At 36.0% G+C, this 19732-nt stretch overlaps 1 protein-coding gene across 2 annotated transcripts; it reads left to right on the plus strand.

The window, feature by feature from the left end:
- The first annotated feature begins 540 nt into the window (after positions 1–540).
- On the plus strand, positions 541–19299 carry LOC138701116 (uncharacterized). 2 transcript variants are annotated; one of them, XM_069827708.1, is made up of 4 exons: positions 541–601; positions 873–1013; positions 6094–6242; positions 13032–19299. In XM_069827708.1, exons 3-4 carry the CDS (start codon positions 6138–6140, stop codon positions 17427–17429), a joined length of 4503 nt encoding a protein of 1500 aa, XP_069683809.1. In that variant the 5' UTR covers positions 541–601; positions 873–1013; positions 6094–6137; the 3' UTR covers positions 17430–19299. The 2 variants fall into 2 exon arrangements, with proteins under 2 accessions (XP_069683809.1, XP_069683810.1); XM_069827709.1 differs by having other exon boundaries at positions 6125–6242.
- Positions 19300–19732: the final 433 nt, after the last annotated feature.

Below are 19732 nucleotides of genomic sequence, written 5' to 3' on the forward strand. Positions count from 1 at the left end.
CATCGACTGTTAGTTCCGATTTTAGCCACGGGTAATTGGTAGACTAGCTTTGAAATAACGCAATGTTGCCATATCTTGATAACAATACAGTATCGGCTATACGTTTATATAATTATGACAAAATATGTTTGTTTTGGTGTATAGAATACTCTGCAATATTTTATAGTACATAATTACGACTCGCCATGTAAATAAAACTACTGACCTCTAAGAGCTTATTTTGTAAATAATGATGTAAACCTGTTCCAAATGGTTTAGTAACGAAGGTATTTTAGAACTGTAATATTTCTTCTCATATTTTGCAGAAATAAATTTCATATTTTGGCAAAATTTTCTTCATAATGTGACGGTTTCTACATAGATATCACACTTCATACGAATATTATTAGATACGCAATGAATGGTTAACTTCCACTGGTAAAGAAGTAGGAATATATTACCTTTCAAACGACGACGCGATAAAATTGCATCTTGAATAATTTTCTGTGAATGTCAGCCGTTATCAAGAATGAGACCTTCAATTATCTTGGCTACGACTGCTCGGCTTTATGTGAGCACAGCTTCTGAAATAGAGTTCCACTTCAGCCGCAGTTGAAATCTGGTACGCACATTACAACAGCTTTCAGGCGCTGCTATAGCTTGAATCATGTTCATATTTTAGATTAAACTTACATGATTTTGTGATTAATTTATTTTGTGAGGCATTACAGGAGTTTGTTAATCATGTTCATATTTTAGATTAAATTTCCTTGATTCATTGATTAATTTATTTTGTGGGACATTACGGGTACAGTAGCTTGTGAATCATGTTCAGATTTCAGATTAAATTTTCATGAATTAGTGTCTAATTTAGTTTGTGGATTTTGTTTCAGTGACGGAAATGGCTCAACGATTTATGATTTTTTTAAGTTTTGTAATATAATCTCAACGCCTCTCTTTTACACATTAACGCATTTGAACGGGCAGTGAATTATCTTGGAAGATATTGAAAAGGATTTTAGTTTATATAACAGGTATGAAATATTCATAAGCGAACAAAATATTTTATTTTTAACTACGTAACTTTACATTTTCAAATATTAAATTATTAACATAATTAATTGACCAGTCAGTTTTGAAAGTAACATGAATGTCTTTTATTTTCTCGGCCTGTCTAATACAGAATTAGAACAACAGGGAATGTTTCTAAGCTACATTTAAAGAATTATCTCTAAATCTTTCTAGGACGACCCACATTTCGAACCATCTTGGTTGACAGCTATAATTTTGGAGATTTTATCAGCTTGCGTTCACGGCACATGTCCTTCTTATGCTTCTTAATATTCTTTGTTGTACATATATTTATTAGTATTTTAACTCCTAATTCAATGTCATATATTTACTCTACATTTTAAAGTTGATTTTCATATAGCATTATGTGGGTAAATTTGGGTGTCTGTTTCGATTTTGTTTTTCAAGATACGTAGCTTTTTGTTTTACAGTTTAGTCTCTTATACTTCAACAAATTTTATTAAGCCCTTTTTATCTTAAAATTTGATATTGTAAGTTTTAAAACTATGCGTCTGTTCCCTAGTCTTCTTCTTCTTCTTCTTCTTCTTCTTCTTCTTCTTCTTCTTCTTCTTCTTCTTCTTCTTCTTCTTCTTCTTCTTCTTCTTCTTCGAAATCTTCATGTTATGCAATTTCGAAATATTATTCTGTGATTATAAAATAGCCAGTCATAGTGTGTGCATCGGCTAAATCTCTTCTTTGAAAGTGTCTGGAAGCCAAACTCGTGGATTATAATCCCGTCTAGGCCATGGATGTTTACCGTTGTCAATGTAAAGTTTTATTTTATGGTACATATCTTCAGAATTGTGTAATATTATCTTACAGGATGTAAGGGCATTGAATTCTTTCCGTTAAAAGATGATAGAGGATATTATTTGGAGCAAAACCTAATAGGCCTATTTGACGAGTAACGTCTATATTCGAACTACTTAATAGAAAAAAAAGGAAGGATACTGTGAAACGAAAATTAGACTAACGCCATTCGAATTCGGTTACCATGGAAATATTTACGCCATATCCGATAAATTCAACAATGTGAACGAGTTAATTCCTATACACAAGAGAAGTCTGCATATATACATAACCTACTTGGAAGAGTTTACTACAATCCAAAGGGGGATTGAAATATGTTTAAAAATTTCATTCAGTTGTGCCTTGACATGAACGCGAAACAGATCCTTGCACAATATATGCGTAACTATAGACAGCCAATACAAGCTTGGCATAGTTCCCATACAGATAAACAAAAACAATATTTACGGGATTGTCTCATGTGCTTATATACTGTTGTTCTCTTGTTCACTGCCAATTGTTGCCCGTGGCTAAAATACAGTTTACTTGTTCTTTTAATAGTACATTCTGTTTTAATGTACATTACTATTATGATCTTCTGAGTGAGGTTCTGGCTGATATGTACATCTATTACCAGGCAGTACATCTGACTTGACGATATGGTCAGAGGAAGAACAAATTGTCTGTTTGCATCTGAAGTCTGATTAGTGTAACATGTAGCTCATCGGCGATGTATGCAATGCAGGGGGAAAGAAACTGGCCACCCTACCCCATTATCTCCTGGCCTAGTTGCATCATAAGTGGTGCTTTTCGGTATCACTTGTGAGGTTCAGTCTGTCTTCTGACAGTTGACTAAACAACAACTATTATGATGACGATGATGATGATCATAATGATTACACTACTCAACAAGATTTTCCTAACATGGAAAAGAATAACCATTTTTATGTAATTTGTATGTCCTGATTACGAATATGGCATTGAAAAAGTGTCTATTACACATCACATTTTTTCAGAAACTTTCTTTTAAGGTACCGGTACCATTTGAAACATACTTTCACTTTTGTGGGTTGAATGAGTTCGCGGTGGTTTATTGTTTTAATACCCTTATTATGCGGCTGCACGGAGGGTAGGTCACATCCGGATATAACTGACTAAATGAAAGGAAATACGGTTGCTGTGTTATATTGTGTGACAAGAAATGAACAATTTAGCGATTAGTTCTGATTGTGGAAGCGTTGTGAGCGGTACTATTTGTTCTATAATAATGTTAAATGGATCGCAATCATCGTTAATGTAAAAATCCTCCAAATAGTTTCTGCTATTATGCAAATCTGACTTTCAGGTAGTAGCTCTTTATAAAGCAGGTTTGAATAATTTCAAGGAAAAATTGTTCCGGGGTTGGGTATCGATCCCGGAACTCTTCGCTTAGCGCACGAATGCTCTTCCGACTGAGCTACCCTAGGAACTATACGTGACACTGTCACAATTTCTCCTTATATCCGCACAATTCAAATGGGCTGACAAGACGCCAGAACCCAACTTTGAGTGCACACAAATTCTGTGTGATTCAACGACCTCCAGTAACGAATATATTATGCAAATCTGACCCAAGCAGAGTTTTCACTCGTATATCAACATTTCATTATATACCGATACTTAGTTTGACGAACGACTTGCTGTCAAAAGAATGAAGCACTGTCATTCAATGCCTATAATGACAGAATTACCATTGATTACTAGAATTAACAGATTCGTTACTTATCAATTATTTCAAAGCACATGTCTGCAAAATATGCAATAAACGTTTCATATACTGTTCCTTTCTTTTAATATTAACAAATTAGTAAATTCTAAAGAGCTGGACTGATTTTTGTATTCAGTTTACCCATCACTTAATTCCAAATTTTGTCTGAAATAAACATGTTCATGATGTAATTTATCTGTTCGATTCCACAAAGGTTCCATTACAAATATGGCGCTAATTAACTTTTCTCAATCCATGGAAATAATATTGATGTTAGTGCTACTCAAATGATTAAAGGAGATTTCGTTGAAACGGCTGATATTTTATAACATCATAATCGAAGTACTGAACATGAATCGACAGTGATGCATGATAAGAGGGACAAAAATGAATGTATTCATAATCGTCGCTTTTATGTCTCGTAGCATTTCTCATCACTACTTCAACACGAACGCTCCCACTGAAATTTATGCTTCTAATTTCGCCGCTCTTGTCGCATCGCCGCTAGTGCCTACTATAGCTGCCCCTACATTTAGGCTACGTACTAAGTCAGATTCTCAATCTAAATAAACCAGTAGGTATCCTAATTTTTGTAATAGAACAAACAAATGTATCTGGTTTAAATACAATTTGGTGGGACAAACATGTGAAGAAAGACATAAAAAAATATGTAGGCCATTGGAAAAGGTACTAGTGAAATCTGTTCTAGGATATGGAAGTGAAATTTTGATATTATTGTTGCAGTACAAATGGATTATTTGCGAAGAAATGCAAGACTTATTAGCCTAATAGAAGTCCGTTATTACAAAGTCCCTTTACTCTCCATTCGCTGAACAATACACCAACTTAATTAACGTGTATTTTAAATAATGAAATGGAGTGCTTCGTATAATATGTTAGGTACAATTCCCTGGTATTGGTAGCCATTAAGGTATTCTCAGAAGTCATAAAAGGAACTGAGCTTTATGAACATTCTGGACGCCATTACTGATATAATAAAATTATGATTTAAATCATTATGTGCCATAATTACCCAATTAAAATGTGAATAGTTCACTATATGGAGCAGAATATTATAATAAAAATATCATTCATTATTCTTTAAGGATGGCTTGATTCACTTTCAATGGACTAATTAACTGTAGAAAACATCCCTGCAAAGACCTGTATATTGATCTATTAAACGGAGCCATGGGTACAAGTGGAAACGTGTCCACTACATTTTATGCAATAACGAATAACTGATCAATATTTCAAGCAAACTTGTGTGAATAAAATTTGCGTGACCACTGTCTGACAAAACCACTTTCCATCGCAAATTCATAATCATTAACCAACAGTTAGGCAAAAATGATTACAGCTCTTCAAACAATACGAAAAGAGACGAGGAAAAGTACAAAATTAAAACTGTGGCATCTCAACAAACCTGCATCGTCATCGTCATCGTCATCGTCATCATCATCGTCATCATCATCATCATCATAATCATCATCGTCTCATTGCGGGTGTAGCGTAGGTTAAGTGTAAATTCCCCTAAATTACCATAAAAAGTAGTAAATTACCCTACAAACACATCTCTGATTTCATTTTCTCCATTACTATCTTCGTTTCTGAAGTCCAATGTGATTGTCGCATTTTTGTACATTTACGTTCAAAGTTTGCTGCATTTTTAGAAGTCGAGTAGCAAAATGCGACAAATGCGACTGTGGCTTAAATCCTGGTTCGTACTCGCGATAGAGGTGCTCGGTTAAGACTCTCCGAGTTGCGTCGCTTTGGCTTTCTTCCTCTCTCTGTAAGCTCTGCATCTCTCAGCTTGGATCATTCCTTCATCGATTCCTTTTGAGCTTTTCTTTTCATCCGCTATGCGTTTATTGTATTTTGACTCGGATTTTTGCTCCAAATATTTCGAAATTTCGATTTTAGTCATTTATTTTTTCGAGATTCCCAATTAGCCTATAACTTGCCACTATCATCTTAGATGCTTATGATTTTGCGTTTTATGGTAACATCTCGCTCAGGCGAATCATCTGAGACCCTAACACCATCCTACTACGTTGTAGTTTGGACAGCATAATAGGGAATTAATCTCTATTCGCTAGTTTGCAGATATTCTGTACCGACTTTAAGACGTGGGACTTGCGGCGCAAGAACCAAAAATGGCGGACGCTTTCCGCACATGCACGTGACTTTGAAGTCGCTCCTATCCTTCGGTTATCGAAGTCAGTTTTCACACTTTGGCTACAGATTATAATTTTTTAGCTATTAGCTAAAGTTCTATACCCCTAATTGCTCGTCCAACTCTTCCTACAGAATACCCCTATGGAACAGATTAAAAAAAAGTAGCATAACTTCTCATTCATATAGGCTAATCTATGCATTATAATAATATTATTTTAATGTAGATACATCACCAAGTATTTATTACTTATGACCATGTAATAGATAAGAATAGGTACACTGAATCTTTTCTTCCATTTTCTAATTACATAAGAAGCATAATGTTACAGTAGTGTATATAAGAAGGAATTATGGCGACAGGCAGTTGTTGAGAATGGCCGTTTCCAAGACGACAACAACGACGACGTTTCTACACGTGTGCTTTCTACTGGCATCGCTGTTGCAACTGTTCCACGTGATCGACGCTTTATCAGATCAGGTGAGTATCAATGACAACTTCATTAATTGCCTGCCATTGTGATGGTGGAACATAATATATATGTTAACCAAACTTCATTATAATATACAATACATACATACAGCAGTGCTATGTGTTGTAAAACATACAGTTCCTGTCTATATTGTTTGTTATTAATACTTAAAACTTTTAATGATATTTCTGTGATTTAATTTTTTTATTGTTACATTGTAAGTATGATATAAGAAAAAAAAAAGGCACGTAATTGAATATTTTATTCAAGTGTATCGGAAATACATTTTAAAGCTATAAAAAATCTACGTCCAAATTAGCCTACATCCCTTACACAACTTCAATATGAAATGACTAACTTATTATGTAAAAACTATAGCTTACTGTTCTTCAAATCGTATGACGTTAATTGGCATACGTTATTCCTACAACTTTTTTTAGTCAATTCATTCGCATTTAATCGTTGTCATTTAGATATAATTCCATATTAGTAGATATGTCGACAGACTGTGGTTTAGAAACACCAAAGACTTGCTGACAATTCACTGCTAGTGACGAGTGGCTGCTCTTCCAGTTTGGTGGGGATAGCATCATTCTCTAGAATAAGTGGTCCTTCTGAGTGCGGTTTATCTTCAAATCCTAGTTCTCCACATCACTGAATAGCTCAAACCAGTTTAACGCCGTCCTTCTACTGACTACCCCTCACCTTTTATTTCACATAACATTTCTTTGTCTGCTGAGTTTGCATGCATGCCTTTTTATTTCTTCTAAAAGACACGCAGAAGCACTCGAATTGCGATTGTATCGTCGCATATTTCGAATGAGAAAATGGTGATAATAGGCACTATGCATAACAAATATTCAGTTAAATGTTTCTTTAAATGTGATTCGAAACAATACCAATGACAGATATAAACAAATGCTATTTGCCTAGCAATTAAAAGACAAATGAGTAGAACAGTTAGGCCTATTTATAAGAAAATAGTTTTGAGACGAACTATTACTTTATGTTGGACCGAATTATCCAGTCATTGTGGATTAATTTTCGTTCTCTTTTTACGCCTTTATATCATTGGAAGGAAACGATTGTCTACACACTTATTTTTACAATATTAATATGTGGCGTGAAATGGGGAGGGCTTGTAGCGAATCTGGTCGAATCCAGAAATACATGTAGAGTGTTAGTTGGGAGATCGGAGAGAAAAAAGACCTTTGGGGAGGCCGAGACTGGATTAATCTTGCGCAGGATAGGCACCGATAGCGGGCTTATGTGAGGACAGTAATGAATCTCCGGGTTCCTTAAAAGCCATAAGTAAGTAATATGTGGCGCGACAGCCCATGAAGGACTAAGTCCGACTATTCTGCTGCTGACCTCAAGTCCACATGCCTCAGCAGAGGTAAACAATCGTCCAACATATATGAAAGTAACGTGTGGTCAGTATGAATGACTTTCAGCCGTTATTGCCGGGTTTCCAAAACGAATTTCGCTAGCTATTGTAGCTCTCCAAATTTATCACGATGCTAGGTGGGCACCGGTCTCATATATTGGCTGAAATTTTTATGAGAATCCTTCCCCATGATAACTCGAACCAGCGCATTCCGTAACGCAGTTCAAGCATGGCGCCTTAGACCATGACGCTAAGTCGCGAGATATTTACTTCTCTGCTTATTAAGAAGTTTCCTTGTCTCATAAAGTGAGAAGTACAAACTTATTTACAGGCCTACGGTACTTCAATTTTTGTCGGATTTACTACGCTTGTAGTCTGCAACTCTGCTTACGATATAGGCCTACCAAACGAATCAAGAATTACTACTGTGAAGAACTAACTTATTTCCATTGATGATACAAACATTTCTATAGTCTATCTTAATACATTTCTTCCTCATTATCAAATTCCATTATAATAGAGCCGTAACGAATTTAATGTAACTTAAACCTTATTAAATGTCACTTGAAATATATTAATTTCATTATAAAGGAGTTCTGCAGTATCCACATTTAGGCATCGAACCACATTTTATCAGTGACTCTGTCTTTCTTTAAAGTCACATTTGCGATATAAAATGAATAACCAAAATATAGTTTCATTATTATTATGATGATGATTACCATTATCATAGTTATTATTATTTTACTGTGATTCTAGAATCTATACAATATAATACACACTGTCTCTAAAGACCCAATTTCAATAATTTATTGCGTATAGGCCGGCGGATAAACTATGATGAACCAGGTGACATGTGTAAGAATAGCCCTGCCAGTTTTGTTTTGTTTTCATTGTAGTTCCCTAGGTGACCGCAACAATACAACGATGACATTATTTTATTGGTGCAAAAAAATCTTTTCGCGTCCTGAAATTCGATAGAAATGGTTGTCCTACGGAAGTGCAACACTCTTTTCGAGCTAAATATGGAAAGAGGTACTCATCAGGAATTCGATAATAAAGTGGCATAACCAATTTGTCACGATTGATAATCTGTGCCCACAGAAAAATACCGGACGCCTTGCAGTTTTCAATGAACGTGTTGAGCGTGTACGGGAATCTGTTCAACATAGCCCTCAGAAGACCTTGCTTCTCTCGTGCTGGCAATACCGCACCAGACAGTGTGGAAGGTGCTATGGAAACGTTTACAGATGAAACAGTATAAATTGCAACTTCATCATAAGCTCACACATCACGATTAGGAAAACAGATATCACTTCGTCTGGAGTTTTTAAGAGTTTGCGGAGGAACATCTCATATTCAGCGATGAGGCAACATTTTACGTAAGAGAAAAGGTGAATCGTCAGAGTGTCCGAATTTGGTGTACTGAGAATCCCCACAATATCATCCAATAACAAAGTTGCTTCACAAAAGTTGAATGTCTTGTGCCATGTCACATAGCAAACTGAAACGTACGACTCCATGGAGTACCTGTGAAATTTGTGACTATCTCAATCGCGCGCTTCCAGAACGTTGGATGGGACGAATGAGAAATATTGATACTGCTTTCATGAAATGGCCTCCGCAACCCCCTTATTTAATCTCATACGATTTTGTCCTGTGGCGTTATATAAAGGACAGATTCTATGTGCCGCCTCTATCACGAGACCAGCTGAACTCCGAATGATGACACCTGAGATGTTATCCAGACTGTGGCTGGAGTTGTATTATGTCATCGATGTTTGTTGCGTCACACACGGCGCTCACATCGAGTCACGCTAATAAAAAAACGCGGATACCTTGTTTTGCATCATATATGAACCATTAAACATTGCCTAAGGTAATATAGTATTTGAATAAAAGAATTATTAAAGTGGGACATACGTATTTTAGAGACACGGGGTATAATAGGAAAGATTTAAATGAACATGATTTTAATGTGTCACGGCCTAAAGAAAGACATAAATATAAAAGTGTAATGAAGTAAGATACGTGGAAAGGGATACAATTAAAATTTTATAAGGTTATAGAGGAGCCTATACTGACTTATGCAAGTGTGAATTGAACACTTGAGTCCAACAATAAGAAATAAGTACCAAGAAAGTGCGATGTAGTTTCCCATTATAAGTTTTACTCTTTTCGCATTAATTCAAGTCTTTTATCGTGTCGCGAATAAATTACATTTTATAGTTTACATTAAGATAAGATAACATAGTCCCGTAACTTCCTTAAGGGCAAGTGACTACTAGAATGGTGGACCTGAAAAGCCACTTATGTCAACACTAACATGTCCACCGCTGTGGAGTCATGACTAGCATGTCTGATCGTGAAACGAGGGGGACCAAGTTCAAATCCTGGTTGGGCAAGTTACCTAGTTGAGGTTTTTTCATAGGCATTTAATTTCGGACTTATTTCGCCTTCATTAATTTCAACTTCATCATCTTTCAATAATTTCAGGTCAATATATAGGATGCAGCAGGACATACTATCATGATTTTCATACATAATACCGATGACATCGAACTCAGGAAGCTGCAGAAATCCCAGGAGAACGGAAAGGTTTTCGTAATAGACTTCATCGGAACTGGGTGATGTATAGCTGAATCGATAGATGGCACCAAATAGTGAATCGCGATACCTACAGGACTTCAAATCAATATTAATAAAACCAAAGAATTGCGCATAGGTACCAATCAACCTACTCTTCTAACTCTAAGCAGCGGTGTAATTGAAAATGTGAAGGAATTCTCATATTTAGGCAGTATAGTCTCCCAGAATGGTGGTACAGATAGCGATGTGAGAGTAAGAATAAAGAAGGCAAGATATGCCTTTGGGCTGCTAAAGCCTATATGGAAGAGTGCTGCCTATACAATAAATACTAAACTGAGAATTTTTAACACAAATGTCAAATCGGTGCTTTTATATGGCTGTGAAACCTGGAAAATAACTAAAACTATTATCAATCAACTACAAGTTTTTATTAATAGATGTTTGAGAAACATATTAAAAATATTCTGGCGGGTCCAGATATCCAACGAAAACCTATGGTTAAAAACTAAACAAAAACCAGTTGAATTTGAAATTCGGCATAGGAAGTGGGGATGGCTGGGACATACACTTCGCCGACCTCCAGATGACCCTGCCAGGAAGGCATTGGATTGGAATCCGCAGGGCAGCAGAGGAATTGGCAGACCCAAGATAACATGGAAACGAACTGTTCTCACAGAAGCAAAAACGATGGGAAAGACATGGAGTGAGATTAAGGCGTTGGCCAGGAATAGTCAAATGGAGAATCTTTCTGAGAGCCCTATGTTCCACCTAGGAATGATGGGAATATTGATTGATTGATTAATTGATTGATTGATTGATACCTACAGGAACGCGGTTTTCAGATAAATATAGGATACAGCAGGATGTAGTACCGTGACATGCATACAGATTGCATCGATCTGAGGAAGCTGTAGAAGTTCCAGGGGGATGGAAAGGCTTTTGTAGCGGACTCCATTGGAACTGGGTGATGTGTAGCTGAATCGATAGGTGGCACTAAATAGTGAATTGCGATACCTATAGCTATAGGAACGTGGTTTTCAGGTCAATATAGGATGTAGCAGGCTGATTTTTCAAGATATTAGCAGTAACAGGATAGTAACTTTTTTAATACAATATAAACTGGAAACATGCCATAATATTGAAAACGCGCATTAGCTTCCATCTCAATTTACAATCCAATTGCGTGCTAGATGCTATACTGCGAAGCAGTTACCAAAAATGACAGGAAAATAATTAGCTCAAGTATATTTTCTTGAAACAATTGGAGATATGTTAACAACAAGAATTCTTTGTGAATCATTTATAAGAAATGGTGACATTAAAGTTATATATATTTTAGCAATAAGTTAAGCAGTGTACAAATAATTCTTCTTCGAGGGGGAAATATGGATCTATGGGAGGACGATTTGATTATGGGTCATTATATAGAATGAATATTTTGAAAACTGCGGGAACAAACTCAATTGAGAGTTTTTTTAATCCGTTATTATAAGGTGCTATTTTAAAAGCAGAAATAAATATAAGAAAGTATGTGTTCTGCGTTTATTCATTTTAATTAATGTAATTTTTAATGATAAATTTAATCAATTTTGATATTAAATCATCAACTTAAAATATACAGTTTATTGGGGTAAATTTTTCACCAGATCTTTTACTGCTTTATAACTTTCGTATAAAATGGCTAATGCTCCATCTGTCTGCAATATTTATTTTGTGTCCTTTTTTTATTCCGTTTCTTATTTTGTGTTCTTGTAACTTTCTGCTGCTTCTTGTACAAAAATATTATGAGATGGAGTACCAGTCACGTGAACGAAATTATAAAGTGGTACAATATTATCATGAGTGCCAATTGACTCTATCTTTGGAATATTGAGTCAAAATTTAAACGCCTGTTTCGTTAAATTGCAATTAAAAATATATAAAAGTGTTAAAATTATGTATCATAAATATCTGAAGAAAATTGTGCTTTATTTCAATATAGAACTGTTATTAGTTTCAAATTTTAGATTTTTATGCAAATTTAAGTCTTTGGTAATGCCAAAAAACTTGTACTGTACACAAGTCTACTGACAGATAATAAATATTATTATTATTATTATTATTATTATTATTATTATTATTAGCTAACTTATAATTAGCACGCGTTTATCTACAAGTCCTCTTAAGACATTTATTTCTAAAAGAAGTATAAACATGACGTAACAAAACAGTACAACTAATTGAAGTTGAAATTAATTGGTAGGCTACACACCTGGGAAAAATAATTATCGTAGGTGCAAATTACCCCAACCATCCTTTAAATTCATCACTGAGGTTAAATTCAAATTCAAATTTATTTATTCAATACATTCGATTTTTTTCTCTGCATTAGGCATTGCAGCCCAAAAGAGCAGAAGTTCGTGCTCGGGCGCAGTTCAGTTTAGTTATACAAAATATTTTACAAAACTGAAGAGCATTAATTCAGTACAATAGCATTAATATGGAGTAAAATATAGATAGCATGTAATTATATATATATATATATATATATATATATATATATAACCTACAAAAGTACATGTGTATTAAACTTCAATTTTAATCTCAATTAGCTTAAGAAAAGAGAAAACAATTAATTAATCTAATTTGTTTCCTAAATCTATGTGTGTTATGTGTGCTTAGTTTGGAGTTTTAGATTTTTTTTTTTTTAGCTAAAGCTCTAATTAATGCATTCTATATTCTGGGTACAAAATTTCTGTTGCGTTTTAATCCAGCAGTTGTGTGGCATTTGGAGATGTTTAGAAAGAAACTGTAATTAAGTTAAGTGTTGTTTATCTTATAGAAGCTGGAAAGAGCCATTCAACATCTGAAGCAACAGACACCTGTGGGTCGGCGAAGTGATAGTTTTCGGGAGAACCTATTGGGGAAACTGGTCCGGAATAAGACACTTGTAAAGGAGCAGCTGCCGGGCAATCTTCCGCAATACAACTTCGTGCTGGACCGCATCCCGAACATTCATCACGATGGGGGCGTCGTAGGGTACCTGATCAGGCTTCGAGATAGAAGTATCGCAAGAGGACTACAAATAAAAGATATTCGCAGTCTCTTGAAATCACTCTCCAATAAGCCTATTTCCCAGTCCAACTTACTACTGCTGATCGATTTCCTCTCTCTCCCCAGATTACAAGAACTTTTAGGTCCAAACTTCCACCAGTTCAACTATGGAACAAATGCAGAACTTTTATGGGGAATTCTTAATGAAGCTCTGAATTCTAAAGAGATCCATGATGATTCATTGCTATCAAATGCTATAAAAGATGCCCTGAAAAATATTCAAGAAATTGGAGAAACGTTTTTGGCAATGGACGAAGAACTTTTTGATAAATTGAGAGGAATTTGGATTCAGAAACCGCGGAAAACTTTGCTAGATACGTTGTTACACGTCATGTGCCAATATTCTAACGACCCTGAAAAATTAGATATTCTTCGTCAAATATTCAACAGACCAAAGGATTCTATTTTGGGGTCAAATTTTGACTTATATAATTACCAAACCGTTGGAGATCTTTTCGAAGCAATACTTTTACATGCGTTAAATTCAGATGACATAAAGGATGATTCTGAACTGTACAATACTTTGAAGTTCTATTTACAAAGAATAAAAAAGATTCAAGAACCTCAATCCCAAGTGACTCAACGAATCATGACAACGCCTAGGGATTTGGATCCTGACGTTGAATTTCTGCTTTCGGCTTTGAATGACTGCTCAAGGGACGAATGGAAAATTAATCACATAAGAGAATTGTTGAACAGTCCATACTTGAAGACGATTCTGGGCGATAACTTCAAACCCAATGACGCAACCACTAACGGCGCTCTTCTCCGCGAAATTTTGTTGCAGGCTCTCAATTCAAAAGACATACGCAACGATAGGAATCTCTTCGATTCTATCCTATTCTTCTTAAACAAAATTCAACTTGAAGGAGAAGCATGCAAACCAATAGATTCTAATTTCTATTACAGATTCATCAATAGTAGACAAGCATATGGAAATCCTTATATAGACAGCGTCCTGTCTGTGTTAAACACATATTTTCAAGATGCTGGAAAACTTCCTCCTATTCGGGACTTCTTGAATAGACAAACATTAACGAATATATTGGGTCCTAACTTTAATATTGCCGCCTATCCGACGCTTGGGGACCTTACAAAGGTAATTCTTGAAAGAATTCTCGCCTCACCGGATGTTCAAAGTAATGTAGAACTTCACAATGCAATTTTGTACTATGTGAACAAAACTCAGAGACAAGAGAACAACTCAAGGAGAGATCGTCGATTTGTCTACAAGCTTGACACTTTATTATCAGTTTTGCAGATCAAACTCAACGATACTGTCATTGATCCTGTTCGAAAGATACTTATAGATACACATATTAACGATATCTTGGGTCCGGACTTCGATCCATTGCGATTCGAGTCCCCAATTGACTTGCTTCGAACCATATTGCTAAAGGTTGTTCATTCTCATGAATACAAAGATAATAATGACGTGAAATCAGGAATAGAATTAATTCTCGATCGTTTGAGACGTGACATAGATATTTATCCGCGATTTTTCGAGATTTCAACTGTATCTACAAGACAAAACGGTGGAGAAGCCACCACCTTCAATACCACTGCCATAATTGATACCCTGAAAGCATATCATGACGACGAAGACAAGTTGAAGTTGATTGCTTCGGTGTTGAACAATTCTACTCAGTTGAATGAAATCCTGGGTCCCAATTACAACCAGTCACATTACAATACTACCAGTCTCTTCTTGAAGAGTCTCCTATCGTCTCTCATTGCTTCACGTGTGGTAGAAAATACGCAGCTGAAAGAAGCCATTCAGCTTTACTTGAAAAAAGTTAAAGAAGGAATAAACGAGAATTTAGCATCAGATAGCGTGTACTACAGTCAAGTGGAAGAGCCTGCAGAATCTGCGACAGAATCACTCAACCAAACTGGGAAGAATTCCGACTCCGACATAGATTTTCTTCTTGGAGCATTAGGAAAATATTCTAAAGAATATCCTGAAAAACTTAAACAACTGCGCGAATTCCTAAATCTACCCAATTTTGGCAAGATCATGGGATCACGCTTCAGTTACTCTAAATACACAAATAATATACAACTTTTAAAAGCCATTTTGACTCAAGCTCTTAAAAGTAGGGAAGTGAAAAAGAACAAGTCTCTTTCTGATACTCTGAATTACTTTTTGAACAAGTTGCAAGATGAAAAAGTTATTTCTCAGGAAGGAAAAATATATCCTAGTATAGACTTCTTGTTGCGAGCTCTAAAGAGCCAGGATGATAGCTTGATAGCACATATTCACGAGTTTCTCAGGAATCCGGACTTACCCAATATTCTTGGACCCTCTTTCAATCCACATGTTTATTACACTAACGGTCAACTACTGAAGGAAATATTTGAATATGCCCTGAACACAAGCTATGTTAAGAGAAATGCTAATCTCCTCAAGGCATTGCAAATATTAGCACCTGAAATTACGACCACCGAAGAAGGAAATTGGCTTATAGGCCCAGAATTATTTTACAAATTGAAAGATTATACAGTAGTTGATGATCATAAGATCTCCCAGTATCCTAATATAGAGATACTGCTCAAGGCATTGTCTCCCGAATTACGAAATGATAGTAAATTCCCTTATGTATTCAATTTCTTGATCAGTCCACAAATTTACGAACTCGTAGGAGAAGATTTTAATCCTTATATGTATGTAACGAACGGTGAACTGCTGCAAGCTATTTTAAATTATGCTTTAAGCTCTGATTACGTACAACATGACAAGTTCTTGTACGATATTTTACATAAATTCGTTAAAGGAGTTGTACTGTTTGGACTTGGCAGCATTCCAACAGACTCAGTTTTCTACTACCAATTGCAATTAAAGAGGCCACAACCAGACATATCATTAGAAGACACTTCTAGGTATCCTTACATTGATAATTTGTTATCAGCTCTAGAGAGTCACGCTAGAGACAATCCGAAGTTGGCGTACCTTTTCGAATTTTTACTCAATCCAAATAAGTCAGAGATTTTGGGACCGAGATTTCAGTACGATCAATACAATACTAATGGAGAACTACTGCAAGGTATTCTAAGACATGCTGCCGAATCTGAATCACTAAAAAGTAATGAAGAACTGCACAAGGCTGTAATTTATTTCGCGAATAAAGTCAATTTAGAGAAGGCGGGAAACAAGACGTTGGAAAAAGATTTCTACCACAAACTGACACGTAGATCAAGAGACACCTATGAAATATATCCTAACGTAGATTATCTGCTGAATGCACTACGCACATCATTCAGGCGAAGTCCTCTATATGAACAATTGCTGTATGTGCTGACACAAACAGATCTCCGCAAGAGTTTCGGACCCGGCTTCAACCACAATAAATATCACACAAACGGCGAACTCTTGGAAGCCATTCTGAGATATGTAAATCCTTCATACGGCAATTTTGAAAACCTATTGTATGGATTGAAGAGTGGCGAAGAGAGCAGGCTTCCTTTGGAGCCAGACTTCTTCCTACACCTGCAGCGAAAGGAACAAAGGGAGTACAACCCATATATGGACTATCTGCTACTGTCAGCTCTAGGCAAGGATGCCAAGTCCCATATTAAAGTCCTGCGTCAATTTTTGAGTGATCCTGAATTGATTCTGCACCTGGGAGGAATGCACTTTGAAGCATATCCCACTATGGGAGAGCTTCTCAGGGCAATTCTGCGTCGAGCGCTTCACTCGGAAAGGGTCATAGACGATCCTTTCCTCTACGAAACCGTTTTTACGAGTTTAGGCAGAATACTTGAGGGAGGAAATGCGTCAAAGCCATCAGACTACGGACCGTACGACTACCCCGTCACGTTTGATATGAACGCCCTGATCCTAGCACTGGACACAGATGCTATGTACAGGGATAATCTCGGTCCTGTCGTGGTCAACATAGGGGACTTCTTCCGCGATGAATTCAGACCTCTCGTGCATTTGATTAATTTCCCATTCGAAGTTTTCAGAACTCGAGGAGAGTTTTTGAAAGGCTTGTTTAACCACTTGCTGGCTGTTGGTGGCATTGCAGAGCGCTCGAGGCATGATCTACAAATGGCGATACCTTACATAAGAACTTCTGGTCTTGGCAGTGCAGCCGTCGATTACGTGCCTTTTGTTATCGAATAAGAGAAAATGGCACTCATTTGGTACGTGAAAAAGCATTTGATTTTCTAAATTTATGTGAATATCTTTCTCAATTCGCTTTTGTTCTTTTGGTTTTATTTGACAGGAAGAAATAAATTTAATTAAGTTTTGTGATGTAAGATACAGGTAATAAAATATTATAATCTGACATTTCATTTTTCTTCACATTCTCCAATACAGGAACTGGCTACTGTGCAAAAAGTACAGAGACCGGCAATTAACGTTTCCCATTTTCATTTGGTAATCATGCATGCATCATTTAAGGGAAGAGGCTTTGATCATTGTGATTAGGTCTTGGATTTAATTAGCCATGAAACGCTGACCTTTGCAGCAGCGCACTTTCTGCGTAGAACATTATTTATCAAGCAAGTCAATTGTGGCTGCACAGCGCGAGTTTCGGCGAATATTTGGCGATAATCAACAATATGGAATTGCATCGTCATGAAAAATAATGTCAGTGGATGAGACAGTGGCCTGAAATCGGATCTGTTCAAAATAAACCTCGTGTTCATATGAAAACAGCGCGGGCACCTGAAAATATTGAACATGTGACTTCTCTCCAGGTTCGGTGACAGTAAATGGCCCTCCGTATCCCCAGACCTCACTGCAACAGACTTCTTTTTGTGGTGGTATCTGAAGAATAAGATCTACTCTCGCAGGCTCCCTGATACCAACATTCGTGAGGAAATTGCTGGTGTCACGCCAGACACTTAGCAGAAAGTAATGACTAGTGTACAAAGAAGATTACAACAATGTATTGTCGCTAATGTTGGGCTTCTTAGGGATGCCATTTAAAGAAAATACGATAATAATCTGTAAATCCAAGACTATAACGTGTCTAACAGTGTCCACGGTTTGTAATTTCTTTAAACAATAAATCAATTATGGTATTTTGAAAATGGAAAACGTTAATTGCTGGATGCTGTAGTATATAGTATATATTTTTGGAGATACTATACTGCACTGAAATTATAAAAAAGAATAATAAAATTGTAAAACAGAAGAGAAGTTAATATATTTCAACAAAATGTTTAAGTAGTATTTAAAAAGGATGACTGATACAGATCTCTATGAAAACAAAAAGCCAATCACTCTTAGGTTATATTTCTACAATTCTCAATAGCTGAATTCGATCGAAGTATCAGTAGTGTTGACCTATTACATGTATACACAAAGAAAATCTGCGTAATGTGGTAAGAAATGTCAACTTCAAGGTCCGTGCTGCTGCAACATGGAGAATTTATTTATTTATTTATTTTTTGACATAGGTGTTCCTTCTCAATAGGTAGGGGGTAAGTTGGGAATTGACCATAACAGAAAAATCCAACCCTCTCGCCCATGTATTTATTCCCCTTGTTCTCCTGTATTATCTTTGTCCTCACTGTATTCTCCTTCTTCTCCTTGTATTTCTTATCCTTTTCTTATTCCTCCTGTCATCTAGTTCTTCTTGCATTTCCCTAGTTTTCCTTATAGTCGCCTAGTTCTCCTTGTCCTCTTTCTATTCCCCTCATTTTCATTGCCTTCCCCTTGTTCTCCTTGGAATCCCTATACATACCTCGACAGCATCAATAAAAGACAAACTTACCCTAGTAGAAATTCTTACAATATAAGAAAAGTGAAAATTGTGCAGAAATCTTTTTTTGAATATAAAAAATGTAAATAATAGAGTACAGAAATAGGTGACAATGGAACATATTTTCATGCCATCAGTATTTTATCGTCCTTTTCATCAGCACAGGTTTCTAACTACACACCACTCAATGACCATAGGTGGAGATATAGAGGAGTGGGGGGCATGGAGGTCGAAATGATATAGACTACTGTCTCTCGTCAGCATTAGGAATGAAGAAAGCATAATTCTGAGCAGTTATAATAGGCTTATTTGCAAATGAATATAAAAATCAATGCTTACGTAAACAACCAATTGCTAATATAGAAAAATTATTCCTAAATTTCCAAATGCTTTTTTTTTTCTCTTTCATGGCAAATAATAATATGTGAAAATATTTCATTTGATGCTAGTATTTTAACATAAATAATTAATACAAATATAACTCCTATTATGTTTCTAAATATAGACATTCATTATCTTTTTATAGCCTGGGTAAGAAAGACTTGGGACAAGCTTGGAACATTTTCATGAGAGAGGTTAGACCCATTTTTCCACAGAAACAGTCACGTGTAAACACCACTGAAACGAAGTGAGCCGAAGTTGGAGATAGACAACTTTTTCAAGTACAAGACAGTGGCAAGTTTTCCTGTCCTAAGCTATATGTCATTATCTT

Source organism: Periplaneta americana, chromosome 6 (assembly GCF_040183065.1).
Source record: "Periplaneta americana isolate PAMFEO1 chromosome 6, P.americana_PAMFEO1_priV1, whole genome shotgun sequence".
Taxonomy (NCBI): domain Eukaryota; kingdom Metazoa; phylum Arthropoda; class Insecta; order Blattodea; family Blattidae; genus Periplaneta; species Periplaneta americana.

Coding starts and splice junctions, on each gene's coding strand:
- LOC138701116 (XM_069827708.1), top strand. CDS start 6,138: ATGGCCGTTTCCAAGACGACAACAACGACGACGTTTCTACACGTGTGC. Junction 6,243..13,031: donor TCGACGCTTTATCAGATCAG/GTGAGTATCAAT, acceptor TTTATCTTATAG/AAGCTGGAAAGAGCCATTCA.